Raw genomic sequence first — 12,223 nt, forward strand, 5'->3', positions numbered from 1 at the left:
GATTCCAATACTGGATCCAGCTGTTATCGGGAATTTTTTCCAAGCATCTCTTGTTGCTGGCATTTGAGATATGCTGGTTTAGGCAAAGGAAATACAATAGCTTTCAATTCCATCTATAATACACTGCTGGACTTTCTCCCTTCCAAATTTTTATTTCTAAAGAACACATTGTTATGAGCAACAATGGATGGGCAAATACCAGGCAATTCTATATTGTTCTATATATTCAACCAGCAGCTGAACAGGTTCCTTTGAAAATGCTGATGAGAGTGTTTTGTAGTAGTGTGTAAGATGGGAATAAATGGATGGAAAGTGTAGAAGACACAAAACTGTATTGAAGTGATTTTCAATTAGCTGCTAATTGAAGTCTCTCAGTAGCATGTGATGAATCACTGACTTTGTCTGGAAGTTTAGCTCTCTGCATCTAGAAAAAATGAAATGAGAAGGGACTGGCAACTGATAAAGAATCTTCCTCTGCAAATACCAAGAAAAGATTTAATTCTATTCCCTGACCTCCTGTGATCTTTGTTTGCTCAGGTCACTGATCATCTTGCAAATTCCGTTGTTGTACTCCTTTTTTTTTAATTTGTGTGGGGGACAAGGTGGATGGGAAAAGGTAATTTTCTGCTTGCGGAAAACATTCAAAGTGGGAAAAAAATACGGGTCACTTGTGATCATTTGTCATCCTCAGCTCCTGAACAGGACATGTGGGTTGACAGTTTGTTAACTGAGCTTTCCCAAGGAGGCATGGTAAAGTTTTAGGCTGACAAAGCCTAGGCTCACTATTTATTCTGCATTAGGGAATGATCCACTCCATTTCTCAGTTGTTGTTTTTTTAAATAAGGACCTAAAAAGATTTTGATTTTTGATATGGATAAAAGAATATTGTTCAGAACCAAAGCCCTAAACCAGACCACTTTCTCCCCATGCTTTTAAACTAGATTTAAAATTGCAGTTCAATGAATGAGACTTATACTCGGATTTTCAGTTTAAGGCTCAATTACTATGCTAAGAGCAGAGATTACCACAGTGAGGCCAGATGTTGAAATACAGTGATTCTTCATCCTGATTATATTCACACTTTCTGGGGATGCTTATAAGTTGTAACATTCATGGAAATCAGAAAATTTAGTGTCGTAGAGTTAGCTACTCTTTCTTTTCCATGATAGTCTCTAACCACTTGAAAATTTGGGGGTTCCTTGGAAATTGCTGTTTGGAACACACAATTATCTTGTCAAAAAATACTAAGTTCTTGGAAATGCCTTGCATTCATTCTTCATTCATTTAAATTTGTTGAAATTACTAGTTTTGGCAATCCAAATAAAAGGAGAATATATGACAGCTAACACTATAAGGTAACAAATTCAAGTGAGACACATTTCTTGCGAGAGACACAAATCTACTTAGAATTCTTTTCTATCCTCTTAATTCTTTCATCTAAACAGCAGAGAGATTTTAAGGCTGACCCATTTATAGGATTGACAATGACACATTTTTTTTTTATCCCTATCAGAAAGAAATTGGAGCACAATCTTTGCACACATATTAGGAGGTAAGACCTATTTTGCTCTTTGTGGGAAAAGAAGGACGGGTAGTAATTGACAGCATTAGGAGGTATTTTCTTTCTCTTATGAATTTTGTGAAAATTGGAGTTTACAATGGACTCTGAGTGGCTTTGGTTGTTGTCTTATTCCCAGGAAAATAATGGCACCCATTCTACACATTTCCTATACTTCTACAATTAGGTAATATAGCTTTTGTGAGTTTCTCATGTAATTGTGTAGAAAAGCAATGTATCCTGCTTGTCTGTAGAAAAGTAACATCAAGTCAGTCTTACATTTTTCAAGTCTTCACAAACCAAACATAGTCATTCTGTGAGGGGTGTGTGTGTGTGTGTGTGTGTGAATAAAATAAATAAAAATAATCTAGAATGGCAATCTTATCATGTGAATATGAATGGGAAAGCCACCAGAGTAGTTCCCTGTGTAAGTCTGGGTTTGCAATAATTAAGGAAATAAGCTAAGATTTTGTCCACATAGTATGAGATTTTCAGCAATTTAAGAGGGGTAACCAGAGAGGAATACATTCATTCTTTGTATATCCCTGACACACTGTGAAGCCAGAAAAGCTATCACATTAGTGCCCTCATGGAAGGGTTAATAAATAAGCAACATCCACTTCTCTTGCAATAAATCTTTGCGACATTTCAAGACTTCCATTCTTTATTTCTTTAAAACAGAGGACTGCTATGTCAAACACCTATTTATTGGTATATCAGTGTATAACTCATCATAAAAATGAACTAATATTGGGAGAGAAAAAAATGAAAATGCTACAAACTGGCCTTTAAAGCCTTCACAACACTTAAGGCTGAATCTATGCACCCGTCTAAATTGGAATGAACAAATCCATCACCTCCACAGATGAGAACAGGTTTTGCCTGAAGAGTAATTTGTCCTGGACTTCCAGAGAAAGCTTCTGTAACCTGTAATAAAATACATACAAGAATGAGAAGCTACTAATTACCCTTCCTAAAATTCAGGTAAGAGGTATTTCAAGGAAATATACTAGCTATAAGTAATAGCTTCAGAATAACAGCGTTGGAAGAGACCTTGGAGATCTTCTAGTCCAACCCCCTGCTTACAGGAAATCCTACACCACTTCAGACAAATGGTTATCTAATCTCTTCTCAAAAACTTCCAGTGTTGGAGCATTTACAACTTCTGGAGGCAAGTTGTTCCACGGATTAATTGTTCTAACTGTCAGGAAATTTCTCCTTAGTTCTAAATTGCTTCACTCCTTGATTAGTTTCCACCCATTGCTTCCTGTCCTGCCTTCAGGTGCTTTGGAGAAAAGCTTGACTCCTTTGTGGCAGCCCCTGAAATATCAGAACACTGCTATCATGTCACCTCTAGTCCTTTTCATAAGACCAGACATATCCAGTTTCAGCAACTGCTCTTTATATGTTTTATCCTCGAGTCTCCTAGTCATCTTTGTTGCTCTTTGTACTCTTTCTAGAGTCTCAACATATTTTTTACATTTTACATTCACGTGATCTTGATTCTATCCCTCTGTTCAGGCTGTGTTGGCTGTTTTGGCAGCTGCAGCACACTGCTGGCTCATATTTAAGTGCTTGTCCACTAGGACTCCAAGATCCCTCTCACAGTCACCACTGTTGAGCAAGGTACCACATACACTGTACCTGTGCATTTTATTTTTCTTGCCTAAATGTGGAACCTTACTTTTTTCACCATTGAATTTCATTTTGTTAGATGGCGCCCAATATTCAAGTCTGTCAAGATCCTTCTGCATCTTAAGCCTACCTTCCGGAGTGTTGGCTATTCCTGTTAGCTTGGTGTTGTCTGCAAATTTGATGAGTTCCCCATCTTTCCCCTCGTCCAAATCATTGATGAATATGTTGAGGAGTACTGGGCCTAAAACAGAGCCCACTGCATACTTCCCTCCATGTAGATGCAGTTCCACTGAGGACTACACGTTGAGTACGGTTGGTCAGCCAGTTACGAATCCATCTGGTGGTGATGCTGTCTAATCCACATTTTTCTATTCAGTTTTAATAATAAATCTACGAGAACAAGTATCTCATGCTTCATGTTTTGCCATGCTTTGGGTAGGCCAAGACCAGCAAGCAGATAAACCTGGCTAATTAAAATAAATCTAAATTGTGTCATTTAATATAGTATGGCTAATATAGTGAAGTATTAATAAAGCACTTTACTTATAAATTAAAGCAATTTTTATAGTTGTAAACATAGATCATAACCAAATGCACAGAATACAGTAAAAGAAAACAACAATAAAAAGAATGTTACATACAAAGAGATTAAAACAAGATAAAGCCAGGGCTGTGATAAAGAGCCTAAAGAATAATTTTTGAGTTTAAATGATGACAAAGCAGCAACCTTCTATCAGTTGGAAATAAATCTGCGAGAAGATAATTCAACCATTCGAGGTCCAAGCCCTTGAATTAACCTACCATCAATAATTTGATCCTAATCTTGTTCTAAGTGAGGCAGTGACAAACATAGTAAATAATGTCCTCCACCTAACTAGCCCACAAGGACAGAGTCACTGTGCAACAGAGGACTCACAAAATCTTCCTTCCCATTAGCCACAGGTGTGGCCTGCAAGTGAAGGGATGGAAATACCTTTCTCAGCAGAATGCTGGTAATATTAAGCAGAAAGTTCTGCATGTTTTTATAGTGATGAAACTAAGGCGAAACTTTGGATATCTGTACTGTAATAGCAACTTAATCAGCATCCCTTTCAAAAAATTTATCTTTAACATTTCCTTTGTCCCAAGAGCTGAATTTCCCCAACAGGGTACAGAATACATTTGTAGGATAGGCAACAAAATTTTGGCTTTTTGTTTCCTAGTTGTGGTCATAGATGAAACAATATTTGGTTAAAGTTTACCAACTGGAGAAAGGGCTTTCTTTACTTCCAGAATCCCACAAACTCTTGTACCAGGAAAACACTGAACAGGCTTTAGGACCAGAGGTAGGATTCTACCAGTTCGCACCTATTCGCTAGAACCGATTGTTAACATTTTAAGCAGTTCGGAGAACCGGTTGCTAAAAGAAATGACTGGCCTAATCCTGTAAGGAAGGCAGGAAGGAAACATTCTGGTGTTGCTTACAGAAACTGCCTCTCCGTTAACCCTTATTACATTCTTGGCAGGACTAGACTTCCTGTCTCTGGAACATCTCTGGAGTTTTTGTTCCCCTCCTTTGCTGGTACTTTGCTTGTGTGGAGTGACAATTCAAAGTTACAGTGGCACTGAAAAAAGTGACTTATGACCATTTTTCACACTTACGACTGTTGTAGCATCCCTACAATCATGAAAGACCAGGTGAGGAGATGCATGCCTCGATGTGAGTGATATTGAGTTGGCCACACCCAGCCAATAACATGACCATCAAGCCATGTCCACCCAGTCACATGACCACCAAGCCATGCCCACCACCTAAGCCATGGCCACAGAACCGGTTGTTAAAAAATTTGAATCCCACCTCTGTTTAGGACTTCACTAGCATCGGCCAGGCAAAGAGCAAGAAGGCATGGCTTGGCCACTAAAGCTCATTTATCCTTGGGAGGTGTGTTCCACAATGGTCTAACTTTGGCAGGAAATTTTGGAATGGCCTTCAGCTGTTTTTCTTGGAGAACTAGTTATGCAAAATAGGTTAACTGCCTGAGCACCAGTGCTGCCATGACTTGACTAACTTGATTGAATTAAGCATGACTGGTTCCATTTGGGTTAAATTTGAAGGGAGGGAGGAAATTGAAATATGTGGGAATGACCTTGGGAGACCAGGTAAAGAGATACTGTCTAGGAAACAGTCAGATAAGTCAAAACATAGCCCACAATTGTATAGTGGGTGGAGCAACTCTCCCTAAGTCATTGGGCTGCAAAGGTGACAGTGGAAGAATTGTATTTCAGATTTGCAAAATTGATATCAACCTTACCAGATAAATCAGACAGGAAACATGACCAGATAAGCTAATTCTATTTTATTTTAAAGCTACGTTAACAAGATCTTACACATCCGAAAGTACTGTTCTCTTGCCATCACTTTTGCAGACTGATAACTTGGGTGTGTGTGTCCTTTTTGAGCTCTTGCTCCACCCACTATGCAGTTGTCCCTCTTATCTGGCAGCATCTCCCAAGGTAACATCTCTTTGCCTGGTCTCCCAAGGTCATTCCTGCATATCATTACATAAATTGACCCCTTTTTTTGGTGTTCCCTCAATGTATTAACTCCCTCATTGATCCAGGGAGCACAAGTCTTGGCCTCTTACTTTGGTTTCTAAGGATGTCAGAAAATCTTTTGTGAAGGTGTCCTATTATATTACAACCTGATGAATTTTCCTGAATGTATCTGCTGACTTCAATCTCTTCCAAGTCACTTATGAAAAAGACAGAGAGGGAAGTGAGTGCTTTTTATAAAAATATAGGACCGCGAGAACAATTTTGTAAGCCCAGAAATCTGTCTCCAGTTCTCCCTCCCCATTTGCTATATTCCCACTGTGCAAACATGTACATTCAGCATTATTTAAGAAAGAAATTGGGGAGGGGGGAAGGGGAAGAAGCAATAGGAAGGAACAGTGGCAGCAAAGAACATGTTGCAATCCACAAGAAGGGGAAGTACAGAGCCCAAACTCAAAGGACGTACATCCTTTACTTTGTAACTCATGCTAGAAGAATGGTCTAAATAAAGAGAAATGGCACTGCCTTATTCCAAGCAAAATAGACTTGACATGTTTTTTTCTTTGAATTAATTTTTCTGGGAAAGGAGGGGAGCAGATTCCTTTCAGCATCAATTGGCCTGTTTATAGAAGGAAAAGTACAGTATAAATAAAAAGGAACATAGACGGCCATTACTGCTGATGCAACTGGAAATAGCTGTTTACATGTTTACAGATATGGAATTTTTAAAGAGGGCAGATCCACAGATTAATGTCAAAAGGGCAAAAGCGTTGACTACCTCTTACCAGAGGCACTGAAAGAGATCAAAGGAGTGATATGCAAATAGTTTATCTCTCACTAGGCGGATGCTTACCAAATAGTGGGAATGTTACAGAAATCTGTCCAGCAAAATTGACTGCAGCTGAAAGGGCAGGCAAACACCAACCCAATAATCCTTTCCCTTAACCTCAGCTTTCCTTATACCCCTCAGCTGTTCAAGTGTAGCATAAGTCTCTTCTGCCTCCTTTTTTTGTGGCTAAGCAAACATAGCAAATAACTCCATCAACCAAATGAGAGCCATCTTAGGTATAAACATTCAAACCTAAAAGCAAAGCAACAGATTTACTTATCCAATCTCGCACTGATCTTCCTCTAATCTTTCCAAGCTCATGCAGCTGTGCGCAGCCTATGTCTTTCACTTTTTCCAGGCTGATTCCCACCATAGCTCTGATGACTGACCCTTTTGTCTACTCAACACAACGCTTGATGTCAATTTCCTGTTTCCTCTGGTTCTCTTTAGACCAGTGGTCCCCAATCTTTACGGCTTGGTAGCCCAGTGGGTTGGGTGGAGAGAGGAGAACTGCCCCACGGAAATGGCAGGCCGGCATGTTCAAGTTGAGCTGTGCGTCAGCTGCTTGTGTGGCCCATTTCTGAAGAGGCCACAGCCTGGTAGTGGGTTATGTCCCAGAGTTTGGGGACCCCTGACTTAGACCGTCAATGCCAATTTGTTGCTTGGTGCAGTCATTTGGGGGGACCTACCAGGGAAGACAGAAACATTCCACATAACATCCGTGCGATCAAAGCCTTGGACATTTTTTTACATGCCACAAAAAGAGAGGGGGTTCAATCATGTGTCTGTAGATGCCATCTTGACTTTTTTCACTCTACCTCCTAAGACAGGGATCAGCAACCAGCGGCTCCGGAGCTGCGTGTGGCTCTTTCATCCTGCTGCTGCAGCTCCGTGTCACCGGTCAGCTCCACAATTGATAGGGCTTTCGGTTAGGACAGATAGAGGAAAAAGGACGCCGTGCTAGGAGGAGACTCTATGGTGGGGGAACTGGAATTCCGTTTGGTCCAGAATTGAATTGGGGGGGGGGGTTCCGGTTAGGACCTTTGTGGCACTTTGAGTGTTTAAGGTTGCCGACCCCTGCCCTAAGACATTCTTAGAGGCATCCAAACTAAAGCATGGCAAAAATATTCAATTATTAGACTTGTATCCCACCTTTCCTCCAGCAGCTCAGATTAATAATATACATAACACTACATGTAATCCTCATAGGTCCATTTGTTCAATAACTGCTTTTGTTCCTTACACTATAAGGCAGTGCTAAATTGCAGTGTTTAAAGTTGTACCTTCTCCAATGATATGGGAAGCAACATAGCGGCTAGGACAGTGCCTCGGTGCAATATGCAAAAGATGTCAAGGCAAGTTTACTCAGCTGAATTAAAAACTAAGAATCTGAGGAAGCATATAAAACAGAGGAAAGAATGAGTCAGAGTTGGAGGGGAGGCACTCTACCTGATTTCATCCAAGTCTTACTCAGTACAAAGATGAAAAAAACCCTCAACTTTCTGTTTGTAGACCTCAAGTGGGGGGAGATACATTTCCTGCTTCATGCATTACTTTTTATTCTGTAAAGTTCTCCTCTCCCTTTTCCAAGATCTCACTGACTCCATCCAACCACAACTTTTTTAGTCATCCCCCTTCTTTCAACTCATTTCATGTTCCTCCGTATAATATTCATTTTGCAATGTGATTTTAGCTCATTTTCTCTAATCGTCCTCAATTTTTCTGGCTTTGCTGACCAGGAGGATTCCACACAAGCGGCAGGCAAATGTGTGTACAACTCCATTTGCGCAAGTGGCATGTGCTTGTGCCCACTTGCGCAAATTGAGCATGTGCATGCTTGCTGCTTGCGTAAGTGAGCATGCTTACCTGCCACGTCTACTTCCTGGTTCCAAAAGGTTCAAGGCCCAGAAGTAGGCCATGGCCTGTGTGTTGGGGACCCCTGATCTAAACCACTTCATATCCTTGTTTTATACTGATCACTGTTGCATTCAGTCAATATCCATGCATCATCCATTCATTCTTAATTCAATGTCATGTTAATCTAGTAAATGTAGTGTTGTCTTCTACAACAACAAAAAGAATATTTTTTCCTTATGGAAGCTATCATATTATGTCCCTCCCTACTCCATGCGCTATTTTTTTCTATAATAGAAACCCCAAATCCTCCTACATCCTTAATAAACAATGCCTTGAAACAGAACTCAGAAACAGAACTCCAGATAAGGTCTAATCAATGAAGATTAATTTGGTATTCTTACTTCTTCTGACTTGGAAAACATGATTCTACTAATTGAAGGCTGCAATTACATTTTCTTTTGCAACCATATCATGCTTTAATGTTCAGCTTGTGATAAACCTACAATCCTAAGCTCCTTCCCACATATACAATGATCAAATTAGGTATCCCCCATCCTATGCTACTTCTCTTTTTGTATATGTGTGCACATTTAAGTTCAGAACTCTGTGTTGTGAAGGTTAGCCCACCACTGGCAAAGAAATGATATTTCATTTTGTAAAAAACTTGTCTTCTTTTGTTCTGATTTATTTTTGGAACTTTTGGTGTATGTTTGAATTTGGGGAAAAAGATATAACTTGACATTTATAATTTCTATTAATATGAAGAAGGGCTGTCAATAACATTTGTTGCTACTACCATTTATAAGTCATCACTGACTTCTATGACATAAACAGAACTTTCCCTATTCATCTGAGTATTACTGTTCACATAACTTGTTAAATTATCAGATTCTGAGAATAGCTGGCAGCAGCCACAAGAAGCTGGGCTTCCTTTGTTGCTAAAAGGAGAAATGGTAAAGCCTCCCTTGGGTTGGTCTTAGCTCCTGGTAGACTTTTTGTTCTCTTGGTAACAATTCATTAGTGATTTGCTGGAGTAATTGTCTTCTCTTAAGAAGGGTGACTTCCCATTGTTTCCTACTGTGTAGACTCCAGTCAAAGTAATAATCAACTTCAACCCATTTAACATCTCAAGATCAGCCAGTATTGGCTATGATGTGCTGACGATTCAGCTGGTTTGTTAAAAGGGAGAGATTTTCTATTTCAATAGTCAAAGCATTTGGATGCTTCTCTTACAAACAGAAAAGGTGTGTCTGAGGGACAAAGGATAAAAAAAGCAAGACCTTAAGAGAATTGTGTTGATGGTAATAGACTAGCAACAGCCATAGAATTTTACAATAGTTATCATTATGGAAGACAGAATCAATTATAAAACTATAGATGTATTTTAGTTGTTATTTAGGTTACTGCCTTAGTACAATTCACTATTCATTCTTACTACTCTAATGCCAGAACACAACAAGGTTCAAGCTCATCCTTACCACAGAGGTTCCCTAGGTGCCTAAGCCAAATTTTCTCTCCCAACCTAACCTACCTCACAGAATTGGTGTTGCTGGGTGGAAAAATAGAAGGAGGAATGCTCCTGAATGAAAAGTAGGATATACATCTAATATATATAGAAAATGCTACAGGATTATTGTCTTCAACCATGCAATGAAATTAAGGACATATATTTATGATCTATTAGGCTACAATTATCATTATGCAATGGTTTAACTATCTAGACTAGACCTCCAAGGTTCCTTCCAACTCTGTTATTTTGTTAAATTCAGTTATAATGGCAATGGATACATCATTGGAAGACCCGAAAGACCAAGTTAGGGACAGATTGTCATGGAGAAAATTTATGTGGTCTCTATCAGTTGACATTGACTTGATGGCACATAATCATTCATTCAATCAATCAATCAATGATCTTTGAAATTCTGAGAAAGATTTGCACAGCTTGGCACAAAATTCGAAGATCTTGGGACCTTTTCATATGATCAACATTCTAATAGCTGGATCCCCCATTAAATCAGCTAGTCCCGAGTCCAGGACAAGCCAGCATTTTTACTCCCAGCTACATGGACAAATTGCACTGTACAAATGACTGAAGCATTCACTTTTGGCCAAAGAAAGAGTGGACTAAAATGGCTTTTCTTATTTAATATGAATTGCTTTGTTTAAATGTAAAAAATAGACACTGCATTACATTGTTGAGATCATTTGAATCAGGGATGTAGAAATCAATTTTTGCATTCCTCCTGCCATTTGGACAAAAATTTCTTATATGCCCTTTCCATCTGCTGCATATCTTTTTTAAAAAAATTACTATCGACACACAAACATGTACTGTGACTACAACTTTAGTTAAATCTAAAGATGCTTTTAACAGCGTATCTCAGCTGTCCCCCACATGAAGCACATGTTTTGCCGGCAGAAGTTTCTAGGTTCAGTTCTGCTAGTTCTAAGACAGACTGGTGAAGTTCTGAGAAAAGAAACCATGCAGGTCTGCTGACAGTGTGGGAAGAATTCAGTGTGGGCAGGACTAAGCTACAAGGGCTAAAAATATGACATTCAAGAAACACTTATTAGATTGCAGTTTAGGTCTATGTAAAAGCAATGACGAGCAATCCTTGCTATGTCTATATTTTAACATATCTGCTGTGTGAGTTGCAGTGGTTAATGTTTGGCTTCCAGGTGCAATTCAAGGTGCTAGTTATTATATATGGCAAAGGGCACGTATATCTGAGAGACTGATTATTCTTGTAATGTCTGTCTATTTTATGCAATCCCCCGCAGTTCATTTACTTTGGGCCCCACCAATTAAGCAATTATTTAGTGGGACTGAGAAGATAGATGGATGTTCTCAGTTGTGGAATCTGCTGTTAGAAACAACATGTTTTTGGAGATGTCTGTGACTCTTATGTTGTCTATCTTCAAATTTTTTGCAGGCCTTGGGTTAGATATATGGAAGAGCACTCGGAATTGTAGGGAATTTGGATGTTCTCTTCTTTCCTTCCAGAATGGTACTAGTTTTGTATTGCTAGAGTCATTTTATATTTATTGCTGTTACTATTTTGTAAAGCTGTTCAGAGTTTTCCAGATTGGGGCAGCCAAACAAACAGGTAAACAAATAAATAAAATATCAATTGAACTATCCACTAGGTTGATTTTCTTCCTGATTAGTTATATACAGAAACACAGTTTTCAAAGTATTTGTGAAGTTAGGAGGCTGTCTTCAAGTCATTTTTTTTATTCCTAGCAACTGCCTGGATTAGTCTTTGTTTGCACTATTCTTGGCAAGACTCTTCAGAAGTGGTTTGCCATTGTTCCTTTCCTAGGGCTAAGAGAAAGTGATTGGCCCAAGGTCACTCAGCTGGCTTTGTACTCAAGGCAGGACTAGACTTCATAGTCTCCCACTGTCAGTCTGATGCCTTAATCCAGAGGTCTCCAAACTTGGCAACTTTAAGACTTGTGGACTTCAACTCCCAGAATTCTCCATAACTGACTGGAGAATTCTGGGGGTTGAAGTCCACAAGTCTTAAAGTTGCCAAGTTTGGAGACCTCTGCCTTAACCACTATCAGAAACTGGCTCTCTTTCTGAAATTAGGGTCACATTTATAAAAATTGAATTGCATTTCCCATTTAATTGATTGCTCATCCAGTTTAAAGAGATCTTTCCAAAGCTCTTGATAGATACTATTAGTTTTCTCTTCTCTTAGTATATGGTATTACTGACACCTTAGCCAGTTTACTACGGGTCCCAAATTCAAGAAAATTTATGAACAGATCCTTCAGGGACTCCATTTCATTCCTTCTTCCCCTGACAA

General features: G+C 39.2%; 1 protein-coding gene across 4 annotated transcripts in view; it reads right to left on the reverse strand.

Moving 5' to 3' along the window:
• Positions 1 to 2,204: 2,204 nt before the first annotated feature.
• Positions 2,205 to 12,223, reverse strand: part of RNLS (renalase, FAD dependent amine oxidase) — a 129,684-nt gene continuing 119,665 nt past the window's right edge. For all 4 annotated transcript variants that reach the window (XM_087932372.1, XM_026719930.2, XM_026719931.2 and 1 more), the window contains one exon: positions 2,205 to 2,485. In XM_087932372.1, coding sequence (XP_087788498.1) covers positions 2,333 to 2,485 — 153 coding nt within the window. In that variant the 3' untranslated portion in view covers positions 2,205 to 2,332. The remainder of the gene's footprint in view (positions 2,486 to 12,223) is intronic.

Source organism: Pseudonaja textilis, chromosome 4 (genome assembly GCF_049901715.1).
Source record: "Pseudonaja textilis isolate UNSWEBS1 chromosome 4, rPseTex1.2, whole genome shotgun sequence".
NCBI classification, from domain to species: Eukaryota; Metazoa; Chordata; class Lepidosauria; order Squamata; family Elapidae; genus Pseudonaja; species Pseudonaja textilis.